At 43.2% G+C, this 27080-nt stretch overlaps 1 protein-coding gene across 1 annotated transcript in view; it reads right to left on the bottom strand.

The window, feature by feature from the left end:
- LOC121573937 (rho GTPase-activating protein 32-like) overlaps positions 1–27080 on the bottom strand; it is a 220313-nt gene that overhangs the window by 86801 nt on the left and 106432 nt on the right. Inside the window, exon 6 of the mRNA XM_045222570.1 lies at positions 14863–14947. Within this exon, the coding sequence (XP_045078505.1) occupies positions 14863–14947 (85 nt within the window). The remainder of the gene's footprint in view (positions 1–14862; positions 14948–27080) is intronic.

The following is a 27080-nucleotide window of genomic DNA, read 5'->3' as shown; positions in this document are numbered from 1 at the left end:
GTGACCAAATACTTATTTTCCACCATAATTTCCAAATAAATTCATAAAAAATCCTACAATGTGATTTTCTGGATTTTTTCTTCTCATTTTGTCTGTCATAGTTGACGTGTACCTATGATGAAAATTACAGGCCTCTCTCATCTTTTTAAGTGGGAGAACTTGCACAAATGGTGGCTGACTAAAAACTTTTTTTCCCCACTGTATAGGTCACCTTTGGCTTATGATATGATATTTATTCACACTGTACCAAGTACGAACAGACAAACTGCTGCCATGATTGCACTGCAACAAGTGCAGGTGGTTCAAATAATTCTGCTGCAGGGAAGAAGTACAGCATAAGAATATATATTTTTTCTTGTTTGCCAAAGAGAAGTGGGGGACTGCGGAGGTAGATGATGTGTTTGGATTGGCCCTCCCACACAGACACTTCAAACTTCACACACTGGAATTTTTATCAGGATGCAGAGGTTTTCAAGTGCTGTTCGCCTGTGGGGCTACACTGCAGTGCTTCAAAACAAACAGAGAGAAACATTGAAAGATGCATTCAATAAGACCAACTGGGAAGGACACTACTGTAGTTTACTGACGCTAGTTAGGACTGTAGTTTTCCTTTGACTGGATTTAAAACACTGGATGAGATTAAGGATCGGGAGTGATGTGACAAAATGCAAATCCCCGTATGAAACAAAGACCTGATAAACAGTTTACTTACAGTACACACTGTACTGTACACAAAAACACTAGAGCCGTCTCTGCTGCTGTGGCATCACTAAGAGTAGCCTACATGACAGGGCAGGCGCTCAGGCAGGCGCTCAGGCAGGCGCTCAGGCAGGCGCTCAGGCAGGCGCTCAGGCAGGCGCTCAGGCAGGCGCTCAGGCAGGCACTCAGGCAGGCGCTCAGGCAGGCACTCAGGCAGGCACTCAGGCAGGCACTCAGGCAGGCACTCAGGCAGGCACTCAGGCAGGCACTCAGGCAGGCGGGCAGGCAGGCGGGCAGGCAGGCGGGCAGGCAGGCGGGCAGGCATGCGCTCAGGCAGGCACTCAGGCAGGCAAGCACTCACTGGGGCAAAAATTTATTTGCATCGCAGCTACGAGCAGCTTGTCAATATGGTGCCACGGCCCGGTAATGCAGGGAACTCTCCAGCAACATCCTGCTATGCTGACTTTATTGCATAGCACCAGTTCTAGTGTTTCCAAGTAGTCACACACTGCAATGCTAACTACAGCATCATGTTATTGGTCGAATTGCAACACAAACTGCTAAACTTAAACTATGGTTTAATTTCTAGTGTAGCTTTTGAGATGATTCCATTTCTCTCTGGAGCCCAGCCAGGCTACTTTTGGAATGTACAGAATGTTAGACATTTGATAGTCAGAATAATACAAGATAAGAAACAATAAAGCTAGTTCCATTAACCAAAACAAGCCTTATTTTCTTCCTTACATGAGGCAGAAAAAAAGAGGCAAAAGTGTAATGAAGTGAGTCTTTAGCGGTAAAGGCATTGTTGGAGAACTCCCAGAATGAACCATTTCACCCCCCAAGCCAGCTCAGCAGTTTGGGTTTCCCATGTTCCAGGCTTTCACTGCCGGAGGCCCCCTAGGCAGAGCAGAGGGAGCAGTAGAGTTCTGAAGGAAAGTAGATGGAAGACGAAAGGGGAGGTAAGTTAGCTTAAGACTAGTAGCAATGCTAAGCTACATGTACTGTACAGTATGGGGAAGGTAGTAGGGTTGGGAATTGCCAGGGACACCACGATACGATATCACAATACTTAAGTGCCGATACGATATGTATTGCAATTCTCACGATTCTATATCTATTGCGATTCAATACTGAGATTTTATTGCGATTCCATGGTCCAAACATATTGCTCACCATATGTCTGCTGCAGAGGGACAAGAGAGAGCCATTAGAAAACGAGTTTTGATCAGTCATGGAAATAAGTGCTGAAAACAAATTGGCTCCCTTTTTAAAATGAAGATGGAAAACAAGCAACTGGAGTAACAATACTGGAGTTTGTGCAGGTACAGCCAACTAGTGTAAAAATATTGTGATAGTCAAAATGATACAATATATTGTCAAAAAGAACATCCCAATATGTACAGTGCCTTCACAAAGTATTCATAGCCCTTGACTTATTCCACATTTTGTGGTGTTACAGCCAGAATTCAAAATGTGTAAAATTGATTTATTTTCTCACCCATCTACACACAATATCCCATAAAAACATGTTTTGTTTTCTGTGCAAATTTATTGAATATTAAATACAGACATATCTTATTTACATAAGTATTCACACTCCTGAGTCAATACTTTGTAGAAGCACCTTTGGCAGGGATTACAGCTGTGATTCTTTCTGGGTATGTCTCTAAGAGCTTTCCACACCTGGATTGTGCAACATTTGCCCATTATCCTTTTCAAAATTCTTCAAGCTCTGTCAAATTGGTTGTTGATCATTGCTAGACAGGTCTTGCCATAGATTTGCAAGTAGATTTAAGTCAAAACTGTCACTCGGCCACTCAGGAACATTCACTGTCTTCTTGGTAAGCAACTCCAGTGTAGATTTGGCCTTGTGTTTTAGGTTATTGTCCTGCTGAAAGGTGAAGTCATCTCCCAGTGTCTAGTGGAAAGCAGACAACCAGGTTTTTCCTCTAGAATTTTGCCTGTGCTTAGCTCCATTCCGTTTCTTTTTTTAAACTCCCCAGTCCTTAATGATTACGAGCATACCCATAACATGATGCAGCCACCACTATGCTTGAAAATATGGAAAGTGGTACTCAGTAATGTGTTGTATTGGATTTGCCCCAAACATAACACTTTGTATTGAGGATAAAAAGTTAATTGCTTTGCCACATTTCTTACTTTAGTGCCTTGTTGCAAACATGATGCATGTTTTGGAATATTTTTATTCTGTATAGGCTTCCTTCTTTTCACATCTTTCAATTACGTTAGTATTGTGGAGTAGCTACAATGTTGTTGATCCATCCTCAGTTTTCTCCTATCACAGCCATTAAACTCTGAAACTGATTTCAAAGTCACCATTAGCTTATGTTGAAATCCCTTAGCAATTTCCTTCCTCTCCGGTAACTGAGTTAGGAAGGACACCTGTATCTTTGTAGTGACTGGGTGTATTGATACACCATCCAAAGTGTAATTAATAACTTCACCATGCTCAAAGGGATATTCAATGTCTGATTTTTGTATTTTTACCCATCTACCAATAGATGTCCTTCTTTGCGGGGCATTGGAAAACCTCCCTGGTCTTTGTGGTTGAATCTGTGTTTGAAATTCACTGCTCAACTGAGGGACCTTACAGATAATTGTATGTGTGGGGTACAGAGATGAGGTAGTCATTCAAAAATCATTTTAAACACTATTACTGCACACATAGTGAGTCCATGCAACGTATGGGACTTGTTAAGCAAATTTTAACCCCTGAACTTATTTAGGCTTGCCATAAACAAAGGGGTTGAATACTTATTGACTCAAGACATTTCAGCTTTTCATTTTTTATTAATTTGTAAACATTTTGAAAAACAATTCCACTTTGACATTATGGGGTATTGTGTGTAGGCCAGTGACATTTTTTTTTCAATTGAATCCATTTAAAATTCAGTCTAACACAACAAAATGTGGAAAAAGTCAAGGGGTGTGAATACTTTCTAAAGGCACTGTAACTATCAATTTTTCCCCCATCGCTAGATGGTAGCCTACATTAGTGTTGCTAAGCTAAGTGTACTGTAGAGTAGGGGGGTGTTTAGCATGAAAAAAAGAGCTGGAGTGTGGACTTCCCAGGCTGTAAATCATGTAGCCAGGGCCTTCCTCCCTCTGCTGCCATTGCAATTCCAGCTTACATTCCTGGATTTCTTTCTCATACACACACACACGCAAACGAGCACACACACACACACACACACACACACACAGGCAGACAGACACACACACCAAGCTGGGCTAGAGCAAAAGCCTGCACACCCAATAGTTCTCCGGGAGAAAAGTGTGAGATGCTTAACACTGGAGGGGTCTTAATGAAATGGAAGGAAACTGGTAATGGGGTGTCGGAGCAGAGGCTCATACTGTACATCACAGGGAAAGGGATAATGCTGAAGTCTCATAACAGACAATAGTATCCCAGCTTCACACACTGTATCCCATTTGTCCCACAACAACAATGGAGAGGTATTGGTATTGGAAAGCCCTTTGTCTCATGCTGATAGTGGGGGTGATGCAAACTAATACGCCATCCACTGACAAGAAGAGACCGAATAGATGACCATGTGATCGGGGATCTATTGGTGGGTGAGACATCATCTCTGACCTCATCTTCAAGTCTTACTTAATCCTTTGTCACGGTCCTCAGCCTTTCTTAAAGGGAAATACGCAGGCTAGATCTCTACTGCAATCAGTGGATAGTGAAAGTCCTATTGGAGATGGAATTTTCTGTGCAGTGTGTTGCGATACACTCACCAGCCAGTTTATTAGGTACAACACCCCGTTCACGAAAATGGATCCCTCCTACAGACAGTGAGTCACGTGGCCTGCTATATAAAGCAGGCAGACAGACATCCAGTTACTGTTCGACTGAACATTAGAATGGGTAAAACGAGTGACTGAGCGTGGTATGATTGTCGGTGCCAGGCACGCCAGATCCAGTATCTCAGAAACAGCTGCCCTCCTGGGCTTTTCATGAACAACAGTGTCCAGGGTTTACCGAGAATGGTGCAACAAACAAAAAACATCCAGTCAGCGGCAGTCCTGTGGGCAAAACCAGCTCGTTGATGAGAGGTCGTGGAGAATGGCAAGAATCGTGCAAGCTAACAGGCGGGCCACAAACAGACAAATAACAACGCAGTACAACAGTGGTGTGCAAAACGTCATCTCAGAACGCACAACTCGTCGATCCTTGTCACAGATGGGCTATTGCAGCAGCCGACAACAACGGGTTCCAATCCTATCACCTAAAAAGAAAAAGCAGCAGCTCCAGTGGGCACGCGATCACCAACACTGGACAATTGAGGAGTGGAAAAACATTGCCTGGAACATGACAGCGAGTTCAGTTTAATTGAGCGGCCTGCGCAGTCCCCAGACCTCTATCCATCAGAGTATCTTTCGGAATAAAAATGGAACGGGCTAAATGTACCGCCGTCCAATCTGCAGCAACTGCGTGATGCCATCACGTCAGCATGGATCTACATTCCTGTGGAACGTTTCTGACACCTTGTAGAATGCCCCAAAGAATTCAGGCTGTTCTGTAGGAAAAGGGGGGTCCGACCCGGTACTAGATGGGTGTACCTAATAAACTGGCGTGAGTGTATATGGGGCTACCTCTGCTTTGTCTGAGTGAGGGAGTGAGCATATTGTGTTATGGGTGTATTCTTGTCTGGTGAGGACTAATGCCTTCATTTCATAGACCAGTTCCTTCTTATGAGAAGACTGCTAAACCAGCTGAGGCACCACACTTCACACTCGTCGTTACAGCATATTTGTTTACCGGCCATAAACAGACTTGACTTGATGAATGGCTGAGAGGTATGTAAATCTGGACACGCACATATAGGCCGACACCATAGGCTTATTCACGCACACACAGCATGAACTGACACACAAAAACACACACGAATGCACGCACACAACAGATAAAGACTTGCAGGAACACACAAAGACACCCAGCATAGGCTTAAACATGGCAAAATAATGTATCAACCAAACAGTCACAAACACAGATGCAAAGATGTACTATGACACACACACATATACAGTGTATACACACACTCGATTCTAAGCTGCTCAACTGCATACACTCATGCCGTTATGGGGGGGCACACCCTGCCTCAGCGCTGTCAAACTGAGATTGATGGCCGTAGCTGGAGTCTGAGGCTTTACAAACCCCCCGAGTCCTGAACGCTCTGGGCCAGCTCTCACACAGCACATCTTCATACCAATCAACCACCCATTACTGCACAACTTAACCTAAAAAATCCAGCAATTTCCAGGTGGAGACAGGTCAGCATTTTCCCACCTCTATTCAGAGGAGAATCTGCGTGGGGTGTGTGTGTGTATGTAGAAAGGGCAAGTTGGGCAACAAAATGTGACAATATCTAGCCCTCTTCCTAACCATCTTCTCCCTCTGTTCAGACAACCATGGTCTAGGGGTCTCTCTCTGTTCTCCTCCCTTCCGTCTGCTTTCCCTCCTCGTTGTGTTATCCACCACCGCTGCAGGGAAAGGAAAGCCTGAAATCTCCTGTCCTTTCTGAGCGGTCAGTCAGCTATTTATTTATAGGAAGCGGGGGATGTTAATGTGTCGATCGGCAACCTTTGGTCCACACAGCAGCCTCTGTAGGAAATAGCTGCTGCCCCTCTCCTTCATGTTTCTGCTCTGATTTATGAACTAACAGGAGGATATATTTGGTTTAATCCCAGCCCCTAAGTGATCAACCCACTTCATTTTATCTAATGCATACACGCGTGTAAATACATAGATCTTTTGCTCATGTGGCAGAATAAATCATACTTAGACTATATCATACTCTTGGAGTCTACAGACCATACTCTTACAAAACCAATGGGCCTATTTGCTGACTATGGGCCTATTTGCTCCTGATCCAGTGAGTGAAAGAGAGGTGCTCTCAGCATTCAACAGCAGAGTCCCATTGCCAAGGCCACTGATTTGAAGAGAGAGGAAAGAGAAAGAGAGGACCTGACTACCTCATAGTGAGGAGAAACTGAGAGGTGTGTATGTCTAGAATCTGGACCGGGCTGGAACAGACTGACTGTGATTCCAGCGAGAGGGACGCTGAGCCGTGAAGGAGTGAGACGAAGAAAATTGATGGCTAATATCAGATGGATTAAACTAAACGCCCATCAAAAATACCTCTTCAATAAATCATAGTAGCAGTAGCAGACTGGGACTGCATCCCAAATGGCACCATATTCCCTATATTGTGCACTACTGCAGACCGGGTCTACCTAACAGAGGAAAGAGGCAGCTCTATGGACACCTTCTATTAATATGGCATATGGTTATAGTCTACCTTGACCAAATAACATTTGCTTATAGAAGATGTATAGCCTATTTAGACATATAATTAGAAAGCACCCCCCTCAAAGTGCCTGATGACTTTAGTTACACTGCTAAGGGAGAGGTACTTAAATTGTACATTTATTCATCACTATATAAATACAGTGGGGAGAACAAGTATTTGATACACTGCCGATTTTGCAGGTTTTCCTACTTACAAAGCATGTAGAGGTCTGTAATTTTTATCATAGGTACACTTCAACTGTGAGAGACGGAATCCAGAAAATCACATTGTATGATTTTTAAGTAATTAATTTGCATTTTATTGCATGACATAAGTATTTGATACATCAGAAAAGCAGAACTTAATATTTGGTACAGAAACCTTTGTTTGCAATTACAGAGATCATACGTTTCCTGTAGGTCTTGACCAGGTTTGCACACACTGCAGCAGGGATTTTGGCCCACTCCTCCATACAGACCTTCTCCAGATCCTTCAGGTTTTGGGGTTGTCGCTGGGCAATACGGACTTTCAGCTCCCTCCAAAGATTTTCTATTGGGTTCAGGTCTGGAGACTGGCTAGGCCACTCCAGGACCTTGAGATGCTCTTACGGAGCCACTCCTTAGTTGCCCTGGCTGTGTGTTTCGGGTCGTTGTCATGCTGGAAGACCCAGCCACGACCCATCTTCAATGCTCTTACTGAGGGAAGGAGGTTGTTGGCCAAGATCTCGCGATACATGGCCCCTTCCATCCTCCCCTCAATACGGAGCAGTCGTCCTGTCCCCTTTGCAGAAAAGCATCCCCAAAGAATGATTTTTCCACCTCCATGCTTCACGGTTGGGATGGTGTTCTTGGGGTTGTACTCATCCTTCTTCTTCCTCCAAACACGGCGAGTGGAGTTTAGACCAAAAAGCTCTATTTTTGTCTCATCAGACCACATGACCTTCTCCCATTCCTCCTCTGGATCATCCAGATGGTCATTGGCTTGAGCAGGGGGACCTTGCGTGCGCTGCAGGATTTTAATCCATGACGGCGTAGTGTGTTACTAATGGTTTTCTTTGAGACTGTGGTCCCAGCTCTATTCAGGTCATTGACCAGGTCCTGCCGTGTAGTTCTGGGCTGATCCCTCACCTTCCTCATGATCATTGATGCCCCACGAGGTGAGATCTTGCATGGAGCCCCAGACCGAGGGTGATTGACCGTCATCTTGAACTTCTTCCATTTTCTAATAATTGTGCCAACAGTTGTTGCCTTCTCACCAAGCTGCTTGCTTATTGTCCTGTAGCCCATCCCAGCCTTGTGCAGGTCTACAATTTTAACCCTGATGTCCTTACACAGCGCTCTGGTCTTGGCCATTGTGGAGAGGTTGGAGTCTGTTTGATTGAGTGTGTGGACAGGTGTCTTTTATACAGGTAACGAGTTCAAACAGGTGCAGTTAATACAGGTAATGAGTGGAGAACAGGAGGGCTTCTTAAAGAAAAACTAACAGGTTTGTGAGAGCCGTAATTCTTACTGGTTGGTAGGTGATCAAATACTTATGTCATGCAATAAAATGCAAATTAATTACTTAAAAATCATACAATGTGATTTTCTGGATTTTTGTTTTAGATTCCGTCTCTCACAGTTGAAGTGTACCTATGATAAAAATTACAGACCTCTCATGCTTTGTAAGTAGGAAAACCTGCAAAATCGGCAGTGTATCAAATACTTGTTCTCCCCATAGGCCAACTTTATATTACAGTGCATTCGGACAGTATTCAGACCATGACTTTTTCCACATTTTGTTACGTTACAGCCTTATTCTAAAATGGATTAACTAAAATGTTTCCCTCATCAATCTACACACAATACCCCATAATGACAAAGCGAAAACATTTTTGCAAATGTATTAAAAATATAAAAAACCTTATTTGCATAAGTATTCAGACCCTTTGCTATGAGACTCGAAATTGAGCTCAGGTGCATCCTGTTTCCATTGATCATCCTTGAGATGTTTCTACAACTTGATTGGAGTCCACCTGTGGTACATTTAATTGATTGGACATGATTTGGAAAGGCACACACCTGTCTATATAAGGTCCCACAGTTGACAGTGCATGTCAGAGCAAAAACCAAGCCATGAGGTCGAAGAAATTGTCCGTAGAGCGCCGAGACAGGATTGTGTCGAGGCACAGATCTGGGGACAGTTACCAAAAAATGTCTGCAGCATTGAAGGTCCCCAAGAACACAGTGGCCTCCATCATTCTTAAATGGAAGTAGTTTGGAACCACCAAGACTCTTCCCAGTGCTGGCCTCCCGGCCAAACTGAGCAATCGGGGGAGAAGGGCCTTCCTTGTTCAGGGAGGTGACCAAGAACCCGATGGTCACACTGACAGAGCTCCAGAGTTCCTCTGTGGAGATGGGAGAACCTTCCAGAAAGACAACCATCTCTGCAGCATTCCCCAAATAGGCTTTTATGGTGGAGTTGCCAGACGGAAGCCACTCCTCAGTAAAAGGCACATGACAGCCCGCTTGGAGTTTGCCAAAAGGCACCTAAAGGACTCTCAGACCATGACAAACAAGATTCTCTGGTCTGATGAAACAAAGATTGAACTCTTTGGCCTGAATGCCAAGTGTCAAGTCTGGTGGAAATCTGGCACCATCCCTACGGTGAAGCATGGTGGTAGCAGCATCATGCTGTGGGGATATTTTTCAGCAGCAGGGACAGGTAGACTAGTTAGGATCGTGGAAAAGATTAACAGAGGAAAGTACAGAGAGAACCTTGATGAAAACCTGCTCCAGAGCGCTCAGGACCTCAGACTGGGGCGAAGGTTCACCTTCCAACAGGACAACGACCCTAAGTACATATCCAAAACAATGCAGGAGTGGCTTCGGGACAAGTCTCAATGTCCTTGAGTGGTCCAGCCAGAGCCCGGACTTGAACCCGATCAAACATCTCTGGAGAGACCTGAAAATAGAGTGACAGAGCTTGAGAGGATCTGCAGAGAAGAATGGGAGAAACTCCCAAAATACAGGTGTGCCAAGCTTGTCATACCCAAGAAGACTCGAGGCTGTAATTGCTGCCAAAGGTGCTACAACAGAGTACTGAGTAAAGAGTCTGAATACTTATGTAAATTTGATCCGTTTCTTAAAAATATAAAGTTGCAAAAATTCATAAAAATCTGTTTTTGCTTTGTCATTATGGGGTACTGTGTGTAGATTGATGAGGGGAAAAAAACATTTAATCAATTTTTGAATAAGGCTGTAACGTAACAAAATGTGGAAAAAGTCAAAGGGTCTGATTACTTTCCGAATGCACTGTATATTCATATACCATATTAATAGAAGGTATCCATAGAGCTTCTTTCATATTAGACCCAGTCTCAGACCTAGTGTGACACTCTTAGAGCTTGTACATTGATTGTGTTGTCATTTTAGTAGAGCTCGCTGCTAAAAGAGCTAAGAGTTAAGGAGCTAGCATAAACGCTGCACCAGCTGCAGTATGTGTTGAAGAGGAAAGTGTAGAGTTGCAGATAAACAGAAAGGCTGGAGGAGGAGAGTGGCTGGCGTAGTAGTGGAAGTGTTCTTTCCCTGGCATTTGGCTGACAGTCATAGGAGGCTGTGGGCTCAGCTATCATGTGTCCACTGACCTGGTTGGCTGGGAGTGGGGAGTAGAGAGAGGGGGAGAGAGAGGGAGAAAGAGAGACACGGGCTGGAGCAGGGTCTAGCCGACTGCAGAGTAAGGTGTCTACATTCTCGTCCTTGTGTGTGTGTGTGTGTGTGTGTGTGTGTGTGTGAGAGAGAGGGGGGGGGGAAGGGAGAGGAGCCTTGAGTCAGTGTGTTGGGGCGGTGAATGTTGCCTTTGGGACGACACTTCTGTTTAGCGCAGATAGTCTGGTGCATTATACAGACACACACCGCAGTTCTGGGTAAATGCATCTGTGGCTCTGCCGTTCTAAACACTCTCTCTCTGTGTGTGTGTGTGTGTGTGTGTGAGAGAGAGAGAGAGAGAGAGTGAACGCGAGAGAGAGCCAGAGCATTGGTGTTTCCCAGCCCATTGCCAGGTGAAACAATGGCCCTCTGCTGAACAGTAAGCCTCCATTATGAGTGATCCCCAGCTAAACAATTCCTCCTTTGTGTGCAGCTGCAGCAGCCACACACACACACAAAATGAGAGGAGGAAACGTTATGTATGTAATTTGGGTAAATGTAAAATAAATAACAAGGAATGCTTGTTGAAGTTGCCACCTACAAAGCAAAGGCCAACTGTCAACCTCAGATGTATTTTATGTGTGCTGCCCTCAAATGTGATGCTGAAAAACCCATATCCCAAATACACTACATGACCATAAGTATGTGGACACATGCTCGTTGAACATCTCATTCCAAAATCATGGGCATTATTATGGAGTTGGTCCCCCCTTTGCTGCTATAACAGCCTCCACCCTTCTGGGAAGGCTTTCCACTAGATGTTGGAACATTTCTGCGGGGACTTGCTTCCATTCAGCCACAAGAGCATTAGTGAAGTCGGGCACTGATGTTGGGCGATTAGGCCTGGCTCGCAGTCGGCGTTCCAATTCATCCAAAAGGTGCTCTGTGCAGGCCAGTCAAGTTCTTCCACACTGATCTCGACAAACCATTTCTGTATGGACCTCGCTTTGTGCATTGGGGCATTGTCATGCTGAAACAGGAAAGAGCCTTCCCCATTTCATGAAACTCCCAACAAACAGTTATTGTGCTGAAGTTGCAGAGGCAGCTCGGAACTTGGTAGTGAGTGCAACCGAGGACAGGCGATTTTTACGCGCTACCCGCTTTAGCACTCGGCGGTCCCGTTCTGTGAGTTTGTGTGGCCTACCACTTCGCGGCTGAGCCGTTGTTTCTCCTAGATGTTTCCACTTTACAATAACAGCACTTACAATTGACCGGGGCAGCTCTAGCAGGGCAGAAATTTGACGAACTGACTTGTTGGAAAGATGGCATCCTATGACGGTGCCATGTTGAAAGTCACTGAGCTCTTCAGTAAGGCCATTCTACTCCCACTTTGAAAATCACTGAGCTCTTCAGTAAGGCCATTCTACTGCCAATGTTTGTCTATGGAGATTGCATGGCTGTGTGCTCGATTTTACACATCTGTCAGCAACGGGTGTGGCTGAAATAGGAGAATCCACTAATTTGAAGGGGTGTCCACATACTTTTGTATATATAGTGTATTTAGGTGAGATAAAGACTAGGTAACCCCCAGTGAACAGCCTCGGACCACGTTAAGTAGCCTAATATCTGAGAGAGACGCTGACATGTGTCTGTGGGTGACAAAGGGTCAATAGTAAACTGCTTACGAGACCGATCGATGGGCGGAAATTTTAATGGCTGGCTTTCTACGAAGCCTGCTGCTCGGTCACTGTCTGGTGAAATTAGATTAGAATAGAGATGAACCATTCAGTTTGAACCTACAGTTAGAGCTTCATGTCTAAATTCTAGACAAAGGGGCAACTGGGAGCAGTGTATCCCATTCAGTTGTACCTATGGGGCAAACACGTCTATGGGCTAGATATAATCATTTCACAGACAATTACCAAAAACCCTCTTGGCTAAACTACAACAATCTTTGTCAGGCGGAAAGGCATTATCTTACTGGCTTTGTAAGAATCATTACCAATTAAGAGATTGCTGTCAAAAGCCAGCCTGTCTTCAATGATTCCCAATACATCTGAATTGTCTATCAATAAGCTTCTATTCCTAAATCATCCTCCTCACTCCAAAGGTTTGCCTTCCTCTCACCCTCTCCTTTCCTCCAACAACCACTCTCATCTAGTGTGGTCTTTGGTGAAAACAGAAAGGCAAAGAGCCCTGTTTTAATAAAACGCACCCTCTTTCTTTGAATAAATCATTTTGATTTCAGATCAGGGATACTTCAAGATATGTGAGGAACAAATGAAGGAAGGAAGGAGGCCTTTTTTCAGTCTTCACATAGGGTTTCTGTATGTCCTAACAGTGAAGATGGCAGCAGGCTACAGTTACACACTATAGTGTGCCTGTTCACAGAGAGAGGAAACATTGGCACTGTACGTACAGTGCATACCAACCAACCCTGAAGAAACCAGTGAAGAAAACATGTAGGCCAGGGAAGTAATACAAGAGGGAGCCGTAATCACAAAGCCCTCCTAAAACCACCACGAGGAAGGCTGAAATGCAGCAAGCAGCCACAGCACAACAGAGCCAGCATAGAGTAGACGAAACCCAGCTGGGAAACCAACAGCCATACATGCCATCTGAGAATGGCAGAAGCATATAATTGCATTTAGAATCATAGAATGTATAGGATCTGTATGGACAAAGATCTGTGTCGAACACTTGTTCTTCAGCCAATGGTGATGTACAATGATGCAAATTATGTTTGTATTATCACTATGTGATTGTGCTGGTTAGTGGAACTCCTGGTGGAGAGAGAGTGGGAAGTCAATGCAGGATTCTGCCCAGCAAGAGAATTCAGTCTCTTCCTGGAGTCTCTCTGTGCTAACTAGTCAGAGACAATGCTGACCTCTACTGGATGTGGAGAAGAACTACATCAACATCCATCACAAACCAATCTGAGGGGATATGAGTTTCCACGCTCCTGAGATATTATCATAACAGGATTCAAAACGTTCTGGTCATCTTCCAGTTCTTGCAGATCTATTGTCTATAATTTTACATTTTAGTAATTTAGCAGACGCTCTTATTCAGAGCCACTTACAGGAGCAATTAGGGTTAAGTGCCTTGCCTAATGGCACATCGGCAGATTTTTCACCTAGTCGGCTCGGGGATTCGAACCAACGACCTTTCGGTTACTGGCCCAATGTGCTTAACCGCTAGGCTACCTGCCGACGTGTGTGTGTGTGTGTGTGCGAGTGTGTGCTTGTGAGTGCGTGCATCGTGATTATTGCGTGCGTGTGCATAATGATCTGTGTGTGTGTTCCATTATCCAGCATCCTTAATTCTCTCTAGCACCACAACAACAGTGGAGCTCTGGGCTCCCTGGTGGCATTGCAGCACCTTCTGTGTGTGTCTCCTTAGCCTGCACAGGGAGGGAACCATTGAGCAAGGCTCAGATAATAGACCTCTCCTTTCACCATATGGAGAAACACTCAATAGAGGTAGGAGTCGGCAGAAGTGGGAATTAAGCATTATGTATAGCGGATTTATGATGTAATATCCATTGGGTAACAGTGCAGATGTGACTGGTGGAAATACCTCTTTCAAGCTAACCATGCAAATGTGTGCTTATTTTGCGACGTAGAGAAACATTCTGATATAAAGACGTTACGTCACTAAATGTTAATTACACTAAAGATCCCCTCCATTTCCCCTTGAGCCAAAGAGGCCTCTTCCGCTACAGGGGTCCAGCAGGATTCCACACAGCCACACACAACATGCTCAATACAGCCACACAGTTAGGGCTCTCCTACCATTCTTTCAGTATTGTCAACAATGTTATGAAGATTTATGAGCACATGCAAATCACAACCACGTAATACCACTGGCAACATCTAATATGTGGAATTCCAAAACAAAATCTAGCTACAAGACAATTCACAACCACCATGAATAGCCTAATATCACCAGCATCCTCACCACACATAGCCTACTCCACCAAACACCACATTAAACAAAGAGGTGGAGTCAAACTACAACTGTCTTCCTGAACTATGTAATCAGCAAAGATTAGCACTAGGCTATACAGTGATATTCCACTCAAAACAACTCCACAGTTTTCATTGCAATATAAATGCATCATATCACAACCAAGGTAGATACCTTGGCACACCAGAAGGTTCACCATTTTTGGACAACATTGCAGCATCGTAGTGCCCTGCTAAGTGCTTGCTTACCTGGATGGAGCCAAAGTCCACGTTCTCGTAGTGGAAGTGGGCGCACTCAGCCAGCTTGGGGAAGTGGCCTTTGGTAAAGGACAATCTGAAAGACAGAGATGGACTGTGGTTAGGACGAAGCCAGGCCTAAGGGCCTGACAGAGAATGAAGAGCGCAAAGGGGGTGGGGGTAGGGCTGTTACGGTGACCGTATTACTGCCACACCAGCAGTCATGAGTCATAACCGCAGTAAAATTCCACGTGACGGTTGAGTCACGGTAATCTCCTTTTATGCACTCTGGACATGCTTTGGTAGTACCCAACTTGCTAACTACCATCAGGTCCTAATGGCCTGGTACTCAGGGCTCTATTGTCCCTCGAACCACTCTGACAACACAAATGCAATCGAAAATTACATCAAACACTTATCATCAAAACAGTAAGCCTAACGTACTTTTAAAACTCACCTCACTGTGATGATCAATTTGAAGAAAGAAGTTCAACAGCAGGTTGAAACAGTGTAAAACATGGTTGTGGATGTTGTTTCAACGCCTAACACAATGAAATAGACATCGCTTTCTAAGGTGATGATTAATTCAAAACATATTAGAGCTTATGCAAAGGCTTATTAGCCCAGGCCCAAAAAATAAAACCTGAATTAAAATTATGATTGTGCCATTATACAATACATTGCCTACTGCATATTATGCATGGCAGAAAAACATAAAACAAAACTGATTTAAGATGTCTTTGGTACATAATTGGTCTAGCATATACTCCAAAATTAAACAAATTCCAGTAATCGCCTTTGAGCGTGAACTGTATTATTATGCATACTGGATGGACTGGTTACCTTATGCTACGCTTCAAAATCTCTATCCATGAGTCTGGGAAAGAACGTGTAGCCATAGGTGATGCTGTTGGTTCATTGATTGTGCAGGGTGGCATACAGTTAGAATACAATTAGTGAATATGTATTTGATTTGAATAGCCTAGTAATAGGGCATTTTTTATATTTTCATAATTAAATTGGGAGACACATTACCTTTAGCTATACAGAATATCTCCACCACCATGCTTTTCCATCTCCTCCTCTCTCTCTCCTTTATTCCTTTCTCGAGCATGCATATGGGCTGTCAACAGTTAAGTGAAATACACTACATGACTAAAAGTATGTGGACACCTGCTTGTCGAACATCTCATTCCAAAACCATGGGCATTAATATGGAGTTAGTCCCCCCTTTGCTGCAATAACAGCCTCCACTCTTTTGAGAAGGCTTTCCCCTAGATGTTGGAACATTGTTACGGGGACTTGCTTCCATTCAGCCACAAGAGCATTAGTGAGGTCGGGCACTGATGTTGGGCGATTAGACCTGGCTCGCAGTCGGCGTTCCAATTCAACCTCATCGAACACCTTTGGGATGAGGTCAGGGTCTGTGCAGGCCAGTTAAGTTCTTCCACACCGATCTCGACAAACCATTTCTGTATGGACCTCGCTTTGTGCACGGGGGCATTGTCATGCTGAAAAAGAAGAGGGCCTTCCCCAAACTGTTGCCACAAAGTTGGAAGCACAGAATCGTCTAGAATGTAATTGTATGATGTAGTGTTAAGATTTCCCTTCACTGGAACTAAGGGGCCTAGCCCAAACCATGAAAAACTGCCCCAGACCATTATTCCTCCTCCACCAAACTTTACAGTTGGCACTATGCATTTGGGCAGGTAGCGTTCTCCTGGCATCCGCCAAACGCAGATTTGTCTGTCGGACTGCCAGATGGTGAAGGGTGATTCATCACTCCAGAGAACGCGTTTCCACTGCTCGAGAGTCCAATGGCGGCGAGCTTTACACTACTCCAGCCGACGCTTGGCATTGCACATGGTGATCTTAGGCTTGTGTGCGGCTGCTCGGCCATGGAAACCCATTTCATGAAGCTCCCGAAGAAACAGTTATTGTGCTGACGTTGCTTCCAGAGACAGTTTGGAACTCGGTAGTAAGTGTTGCTACCGAGGACAGACCATTTTACACGCGTCAGCCCCATTCTGTGAGGTTGCGTGGCCTAACACTTTGCGGCTGAGCCGTTGGTGCTCCTAGACGTTTCCACTTCACATTATCAATCAATAATGACAAACCTCCTGGCATTGACAACTTCGATGGAAAGCTACTGAGGATGGTAGCTGACTATAGCCACTCCTATCTGTCACATCTTTGATCTGAGCCTTGAGGAAAGTCTTTGTCCTCAGGCCTGGAGGGAAGCCAAAGTAATTCCGCTACCCAAGAATGGTAAAGCGGCCTTTACTGGTTCTAACAGTAGACCTATAAGCTTGCTGCCAGCTCTTAGCAAACTGTTGGAAAAAATGGTGTTTGACAAAATACAATGCTATTTCTCTGTAAACAATTTAACAACAGACTTTCAACATGCTTATAGGGAAGGGCACTCAACATGTACTGCACTGACACAAATGACTGATGATTGGTTGAAATAAATTGATAATAAGAAGATTGTGGGAGCTGTACTGTCAGATTTCAGTGCAGCCTTTGATATTATTGACCATAACCTGTTGTTGAAAAAACGTATGTGTTATGGCTTTTCAACCTCTGCTATATCATGGATTCAGAGCTATCTATCTAATAGAACTCAGTTTTCTTTAATGAAAGCTTCTCTAATGTCAAACATGTAAAATGTGGTGTACCACAGGGCAGCTCTCTAGGCCCTCTACTCTTTTCTATTTTTACCAATGACCTGCCACTGGCATTAAACAAAGCATGTGTGTCCATGTATGCTGATGATTCAACCATATACGCATCAGCAACCACAGCTAATGAAGTCACCGAAACCCTTAACAAAGATTCTGTTTTCGTATGGGTGGCCACTAATAAACTGGTCCTGAACATCTCTAAAACTAAGAGCATTGTATTTGGTACAAATCATTCCCTAAGTCCTAGACCTCAGTTGAATCTGGTAATGAATGGTGTGGCTGTTGAACAAGTTGAGGAGACTAAATTACTTTGTGTTACCTTAGATTGTAAACTATCATGGTCAAAACATATAGATTCAATGGTTGTAAAGATGGGGAGAGGTTTGTCCATTATAAAAAGATGCTCTGCTTTTTTGACACCACACTCCAAAAAGCAAGTTCTGCAGGCTCTAGTTTTGTCTTATCTTGATTATTGTCCAGTCGTGTGGTCCAGTGCTGCAAGGAAAGACCTAGTTAAGTTGCAGCTGGCCCAAAACAGAGCGGCCGTCTTGCTCTTCATTGTAATCAGAGGGCTGATATAAATACTATGCATGCCAGTCTCTCTTGGCTAAGAGTTGAGGAGAGACTGACTGCATCACTTCTTCTTTTTATAAGAAACGTTAATGTGTTGAAAATCCCAAATTGTTTGCATAGTCAACTTACACACAGCTCTGACACACACACTTACCCCACCAGACATGCCACCAGGGGTCTTTTCACAGTCCCCAAATTCAAGAAAGCATACAGTATTATATAGAGCCATTATTGAATGGAACTCCGTTCATTCTCATATTGCTCAAATAAACAGCAAACCTGGTTTCAAAAAACAGATAAAGCAACACCTCACGGCACAACGCCTCTCCCCTATTTGACCTAGATAGTTTGTATGTATTGATATGTAGGCTACGTGTGTCTTATCCTAAAAATGTAGTTCTGTCCTTGAGCTGTTCTTGTCTGTTAATGTTCTGTATTGTCATATTTAATGTTTTGTGTGGACCCCAGGAAGAGTAGCTGCTGCTTTTGCAACAGCTAATGGGGATCCTAACAAAATACAAAATACCAATAACAGCACTTACAGTTGACCAGTGCAGCCCTGCAGAAATTTGACAAACTGACTTGTTGGAAAGGTGGCATCCTATGACGGTGCCACGTTGAAAGTCACTGAGCTCTTCAGTACGGCCATTCTACCGCCATTGTTTGTCTATGGAGATTGCATGGCTGTGTGCTCGATTTTATACACCTGTCAGCAATGGGTGTGGCTGAAATAGCCGAATCCACAACATTTGAAGGGGTGTACACATGCTTTTGCATATACAGTGCCTTTGGAAAGTATTCAGACACCTTGACTTTTTCAACATTTTCTTACGTTACAGACTTATTTTAAAATTTATTAGTTTTTTTTCCCTCATCAATCTACGCACAATACCCCATAATGACAATGAAAAAAATTGTTTTACTCAGTACTTAGTTGAAGCACCTTTGGCAGCGATTACAGCATCGAGTCTTCTTGGGAATGGCGCTACAAGCTCAGCACACCTGTATTTGGGGAGTTTCTCCCATTCTTCTCTGCAGATCCTCTCAAGCTCTGTCAGGTTGGATGGGGTGCGTTGCGGCACGTCTAATCTCAGGTCTCTCCAGAGATGTTCAATCGGGTTCAAGTCCGGACTCTGGCTGGGCCACTCAAAGACATTCAGAAACTTGTCCTGAAGCCACTCCTGCGTTGTCTTGGCTGTGTGCTTAGTTGTCTTGTTGGAAGGTGAATCTTCGCGCCAGTTTGAGGTCCTGAGCGCTTTGGAGCAGATTTTCATCAAGTATCTCTCTGTACTTTGCTCCGTTCATCTTTGCCTCGATTCAGACTAGTCTCCCAGTCCCTGCCGCTGAAAAACATCCCCACAGCATGATGCTGCCACCACCATGCTTCACCGTAGGGATGGTGCCAGGTTTCCTCCAGATGTGATGCTTGGCATTCAGGCCAAAGAGTTCAATCTTGGTTTCATCAGACCAGAGAATCTTGTTTCTCATGGTCAGAGTCCTTTAGGTGCCTTTTGGCAAACTCCAAGCGGGCTGTCATGTGCCTTTTACTGAAGAGTGGCTTCCGTCTGGCCACTCTACCATAAAGGCCTGATTGGTGGAGTGCTACAGAGATGGCTGTCCTTCTGGAGATCTCCACAGAGGAACTCTAGAGCTCTGTCAGAATGACAATTGGGTTCTTGGTCACCTCCCTGACCAAGGCCCTTCTCCCCCGATTGCTCAATTTGGCTGGGCGGCCAGCTCTAGGAAGAGCCTTGGTGGTTCCAAACTACATCCATTTAAGAATGATGGAGGCCACTGTGTTCTTGGGGATCTTCAATGCTGCAGAAAATGTTTGGTAACCTTCCCAGATCTGTGCCTCGACACAATCCTATCTCGGAGCTCTACGGACAATTCCTTCGACCTCATGGCTTGGTTTTTGCTCTGACATGTACTATCAACTGTGGGACCTTATATAGACAGGTGTGTACCTTTCCAAATCATGTCCAATCAATTGAATTTACCACAGGTGGACTCCATTCAATTTGTAGATACATTAAGGATAATCAATGGGAAACAGGATGCACCTGATATCTCATATCTAAGGGTCTGAATACTTATGTAAATAAGCTATTCCAGTTTTTTATTTTTATACATTTGCAAAAATGTATAAAAACCTGTTTTCACTTCGTCATTATGGGGTATTGTGTGTAGATTGCTCAGGAAATTGTTTTATTTAATCAATTTTAGAATAAGGCTGTAACGTAACAAAATGTGGAAAAAGTGAGGGGGTCTGAATACTTTCCGAAGTGTATGTTTCGTTGCGAAAACATGTTACTATCGTGCTCCAGAATAGATTTCACTTGGTTCCCAAATTAAGCACTGGGTAGCTGCAGGAACAAGGTTGGAGAGCCCATTGCATTCAGAGTTTGGACGGAAATATCACCTGTCAGGCAGCGAGAATATGCTCCTCAAACAGTGGTTGATGCGTGGAGTGAGATAAGTGTTCTTATATGTATTTATCTGCTGCTCATATTAGGCACATGCTCCGCTATAAAACCGAAGTAGCCTACAAAACAGACCCACGGTAAAGCGTGCGGCCTCCATTCGCTACTCGAGTGCATACAGATGACATGTCTTTTTTCCCCAGCCCCTGTTCTTGCCCATTTGATAATGGCAGTAGTGTAAAGTACTTTAGTAAAAATACTTGAAAGTACTACATACATTTTTTAAAGGGGATATCTGTACTATGTTACATTTGACAACTTTTACTCCACTACATTCTAAAATAAAATAATGTACATTTTCCCTTATACCCAAAAGTACTCGTTACATTTTAAATGCTTAACAGGAGAGGAAAATGGTCCAACTCACACACTTATCAAGAGTACATCCCTGGTCATCCCTACTGCCTCTGATCTGGCAGACTCACTAACCAAAAATGTTTTGTTTGTAAATGATGTATGAGTTTGGCTATCCATAAATTAAAAAAAACAAGAAAAATGAGCCGTCTGTTTTGCTTAATATAAGGAATGTGAAATGATTTATACTTACTTTTAATACTTAAGTATATTTAAAACCAAATACTTTTAGAATTTTACTCAAGTAGTATTTTAGTGGGTGACTTTCACTTTTACTTGAGTCATTTTCTATTAAGGTATCTTTACCTTTACTCAAGTATGAGAAGTAGGTACTTTTTCCACCACTGGACAATGGGCCATTCTAAATCTAAACTAATTTGACATATTACTAAAGACAAGATTAAATTGAGAACAGTCTGATGGGTGAAAATATGATCACTTGTTGAGCGAACAGCTGTGGAGTCTGAGGCAAAGAACAGAGCGCAAACTTTTTTTGCTACTTTCTCTAATCATCAATAGCCTATTGGTCGCACCATGCAGCCCATATTCAGTATGTTTTGATTTCTAAGACATTGTAAGGTTTGTATCATTCACTTTAATAACCTACATGTACATATTACCTCAATTACCTCGACTAACCGGTGCCCCCGCACATTGACTCGGTACCAGTATATAACCTCGCTATTGTTATTTTTACTGCTGCTCTTTTATTTCTTATTATTTTATATTGTATTTTTAGTGTGATTTTTTTTGTATTCTTTCTTAAAAATGCATTGTTGGTTAAGGGCTTGTAAGTAAGCATTTCACTGTAAGGTCTACACCTGTTGTATTCGGCGCGTGTGACAAATAACATTTGATTTGATTTGTACTAAAGTTTCAAAATAACTAAATCTAGCATACAGTACAGGACCTGTTTCAAAATATCACTTTTACGCTCACTTAATTTGCGCACTCACTCTGTAATGGGAAAAATATCCTTTCTATTTTATTCAGCTAAGTTCAATTATATTATTTTTTACTATAAAATCATATACAATAAAATAATGCCACGGGACTTATAAGCATATCTTGTCAGCTAAATGAACAAGCCTACAGTAGGCCAACTCATATTCTGTTCTTCTGAAATACATTTTCTTCATATCATGTTTCTTTAGACCTGACTAAAATAAAGAATTTATTTACCGTGAGACCAGCAGGCTTTTGCATGACAATAACCGGCTAAAAAATGTCATGGCCCCCACAGCCCTAGGTGGGGGGATGGAGGAGCAAAAAAACAGTTGGTACAAGAGAGGAGACTAGATCAAATCAGGTAGAAAGGGAAAAATTGAGGCGTACACAGTTTCGCAGATGTTATCGCAGTTGCAGCGAAATGCTTATGTTTCTAGCTCCAACAATGCAGCAATATCTAGCTAAACAAAATACACACATAAACCCTTTTTTTTCTCCTTCTTTTTTTTGAACAAGAAATGAAGATATATAAGTACGAGCAATATCAGAACGAGTCCAGAACATAAATACATATAGTACCAGTCAAAAGGTTTGACACACCTACTAATTCCAGGGCTTTTTCTTTATTTTCACTATTTTCTACTTTGTAGAAAGTAGTGAAGACATCAAAACTATGAAATAACACACATGGAATCATGTAGTAACCAAAAAAGTGTTAAACAAATCAAAATATATTTTGTAGCCACCCTTTGCCTTGATGACAGCTTTGCGCACACTTGGCATTCTCTCAACCAGCTTCATGAGGTAGTAACCTGGAATGCATTTCAATTAACAGGTGTGCCTTGTTAAAAGTTAATTTCAATAAGAAGAAGACACTTGCTTGGGCAAAGAAACACGAGCAATGGACATTAGACCGGTGGAAATGTGTCCTTTGGTCTGGAGTCCAAATTGGAGATTTTTTTTGTGAGACGCGGTGTGGGTGAATGGATTATCATGTGTATTTCCCACCGTAAAGCATGGAGGAGGTGGTGTTATGGAGTGGGGGTGCTTTTCTGGTGACACTGTCTGTGATTTATTTTGAATTTAAGGCACACTTAACCAGCATGGCTACCACAGCATTCTGCAGCGATACGCCATCTCATCTGGTTTGCGCTTAGTGGGACTATCATTTGTTTTTCAACAGTACAATGACCCAAAACACCTCCAGGCTGTGTAAGGGCTATTTGACCAAGAAGGAGAGTGATGGAGTGCTGCATCAGATGACCTGGCCTCCACAATCACCCGACCTCAACCCAATTGAGATGGTTTGGGATGAGTTGGACCGCAGAGTGAAGGAAAAGCAGCCAACAAGTGCTCAGCATATGTGGGAACCCACAATTACTGATGCTCCAGATACACAACTAGTCTCAAGAAGGCCAGTTTTATTGCTTCTTTAATCAGCACAACAGTTGTCAGCTGTGCTAACATAATTGCAAAATGGTTTTTTAATGTTCAATTAGCCTTTTAAAATGACAAACATGGATTAGCAAACACAACGTGCCATTGGAACATGGGACTGATGGTTGCTGATAATGGGCCTCTGTACGCTTATGTAGATATTCCATTAAAAATCAGCCATTTCCAGCTACAATAGCCATTACATTTTTTTTATCAGTTTCTCTGGTTTTACTATTTATAGGTATGTGTTTGGGTAAAAATAACATTTTTGTTTTATTCTATAAACTACTGACATTTCTCCCAAATTCCAAATAAAAATAGTCATGAAAATGTATGCACTCACTAACTGTAAGTCACTCTGGATAAGAGCGTCTGCTAAATGACTAAAATGTAAATGTCATTTAGAGCATTTATTTGGAAAAAATGACAACTGGTCAAAATAACAAAAAAGATGCAGTGTTGTCAGACCTCAAATAATGCTAAGAAAATAAGTTCATGTTCCTTTTTAAACAACACAATACCAACATTTTAACTTAGGAAGAGTTCAGAAATCAATATTTGGTGGAATAACCCTCATTTTCAATCACAGCTTCCATGCGTCTTGATTGGGCTTGCCATGACAGGGTCTTGATCCAGAACTTTCCTTTTCAACTCTTTTGGATGGTCAATAGTTATTTTTTGATTAATATTACTTTTGAGGTACTATTAGCACTGTTTTTGCCATCCAGCTGGTCCTATTGCAAGAGGATAGTGATGACCACAGCAGTGGTTTTTATACTTTTCCTCGTTAAATAAGATTTGGTCAGGTGATCACCTAATCAGTACCTAATTCAGTAGAATGAGGTGTGCCTGTGTTGGAATTCAACAGACACTGGAATGAAATGGCTGTCATACATGTAGAGATGCTGATTTAAGAAAAATGTGCAGTGGTCTCTTAATTCTTTCCACAGCTGTATATAAAGTGGGTAAAAAACAGTATGTAAACATTATTAAAGTGACCAGTGTTCAATGACTATGTACATAGGACAGCAGTCTCTAAGGTGCAGGGTAGAGTCCTGGGTGGTAGCTGGCTAATTAAAGTTTCTAAGGTTCAGAGCAGGGTACTGGGCGGAGGCCGGCTAGTGATAACTGTTTAACAGTCTGATGGCCTGGAGATAGAAGCTGTTAAATCAGTCTCTCTGTCCCAGCTTTAATGCACCTGTACTGTCTACGCCTTCTAGATAGTAGCGAGGTGAACAGGCCGTGGCTCGAGTGGCTGATGTCCTTGATGATCTTCTTGGCTTTCCTGTGACACCGGGTGCTGTACAGTCGTGGTCAAAATAATTGAGAATGACACAAATACTAATTTTCACAAAGTCTGCTGCCTCAGTTTTGATGATGGCAATTTGCACATACTCCAGAATGTCATTTAGAGTGATCAGATGAATTGCAATGAATTGCAAAGTCCCTCTTTGCCATGAAAATGAACTTAATCCCCAAAAAACATGTTCACTGCATTTCAGCCCTGCCATAAAAGGACCAGCTGCCATCATGTCAGTGATTCTCTAGTTAACACAGGTGAGAATGTTGACGAGGACAAGGCTGGAGATCACTCTGTCATGCTGATTGAGTTAGAATAACAGACTGGAAGCTTTAAAAGGAGGGTGGTGCTTGAAATCATTGTTCTTCCTCTGTTAACCATGGTTACACCTGCAAGGAAACACGCGCCGTCATCATTGCTTTGCACAAAAAGGGCTTCACAGGCAAGGATATTGCTCCTAGTAAGATTGCACCTAAATCAACCATTTATCGGATCATCAAGAACTTCAAGGAGAGGTTCAATTGTTGTGAAGAAGGCGTCAGGGCGCCCAAGAAAGTCCAGCAAGCGCCAGGACCGTCTCCTAAAGTTGATTCAGCTGCGGGATCGGGGCACCACTAGTGCGGAGCTTGCTCAGGAATGGCAGCAGGCAGGTGTGAGTGCATCTGCACGCACAGTGAGGCGAAGACTTTTGGAGGATGGCCTGGTGTCAAGAACGGCAGCAAAGAAGCCACTTCTCTCCAGGAAAAACATCAGGGACAGACTGATATTCTGCAAAAGGCACAGGGATTGGACTGCTGAGGACTGGGGTAAAGTCATTTTCTCTGATGAATCCCCTTTCCGATTGTTTGGGGCATCCGGAAAACACCTTGTCCGGAGAAGACAAGGTGAGCGCTACCATCAGTCCTGTGTCATGCCAACAGTAAAGCATCCTGTGACCATTCATGTGTGGGATGCTTCTCAGCCAAGGGAGTGGGCTCACTCACAATTTTGCCTAAGAACACAGTCATGAATAAATAATGGTACCAACACATCCTCCGAGAGCAACTTACAACATGATGGAGCACCTTGCCATAAGGCAAAAGTGCTATCTAAGTGCCTCGGGGAACAAAACATCAACATTTTGGGTCCATGGTCAGGAAACTCCCCAGACCTTAATCCCATTGAGAACTTGTGGTCGATCCTCAAGAGGCGGATGGCCAAACAAAAACCCACAAATTCTGACAAACTCCAAGCATTGATTATGCAAGAATGAGCTGCCAACAGTCAGGATGTGGCCCAGAAGTTAATTGACAGCATGCCAGGGCGGATTGCAGAGGTCTTGAAAAAGAAGGGTCAACACTGCAAATATTGACTCTTTGCATAAACTTAATGTAATTGTCAGTAAAAGCCTTTGCCACTTATGGAATGCTTGTAATTATACTTCAGTATACCATAGTAACATTTGACAAAAATATATAATAACACTGAAGCAGCGAACTTTGTGAAGACCAATGCTTGTGTCATTCTCAAAACTTTTGACCACGGCTGTAGATGTCCTGGAAGGCAGGCAGTGTGCCCCCGATGATGCGTTGGGCTGACTGCACCACCCTCTAGAGAGCCCTGCGGTTGCCGTCGGTGCAGTTGCCGTACCAGGCGGTGATACAGCCTGACAGAATGCTCTCGAAGTTGCATCTGTAGAAGTTTGTGAGGGTTTTAGGGGCCAAGACACATTTGTACAGCCTCCCTAGGTTGAAGAGGCGCTGTTGGGCCTTTTTCACCACTCTGTAGGTGTGAAGAAGGGTTTCCGGTATGAAACCGTTGCGCCGGACATTTGACCGGCAGCATTTCAATTTACCGGACATTTGGACCCATGTCCATTGTGTGCATAACCTGATTAGGGCGTCCATCCACAGTCCTCAGAATGACAGAAATCACATTTATATTATGGCAATTAATCTTAACAGAACATGCAAGTCGAGGACGCAATGATGTGTGTCCTTACCGCACACTTTGAAGATGTTAGAATAACTGTCCGCATTTACTTTTTCTCAGCCAACAAGACGAGTAACGAACAGCAAAATCACTAGCCTATGCATAGGCAGAGCGTGAGTTTCAAGTTTGGGGAAGCAAATTTTAACCATAAAAATGCACCTTCATAATAAAGCATTCCATGCATCATTGCGTTTGCATACATATGTAAGATAGCCTACTATTCATAATGTTTTGAGTAGATTGGATAGTCATAATTTAGGCTAATAATATAACTCAATCACTGTTTGCAAAAAAAGGCTGTTCAATGCATGGCTGAGTGTGTATAGTGTAGAGGCCTGGGCTATAGGCTATATCAGATATGTTTATTTTTTCTTTGCACGGGAAAAACACATTTGATGCAATTCTACTACATTTACATTTACATTTTAGTCATTTAGCAGACGCTCTTATCCAGAGCGACTTACAGTTAGTGAGTGCATA

This window comes from Coregonus clupeaformis, chromosome 9, assembly GCF_020615455.1.
Source record: "Coregonus clupeaformis isolate EN_2021a chromosome 9, ASM2061545v1, whole genome shotgun sequence".
Classification (NCBI taxonomy): Eukaryota; Metazoa; Chordata; class Actinopteri; order Salmoniformes; family Salmonidae; genus Coregonus; species Coregonus clupeaformis.
The sequence above is the reverse complement of the archived record's forward strand: the minus strand, read 5'-3'. Positions and strand labels throughout refer to the sequence as shown.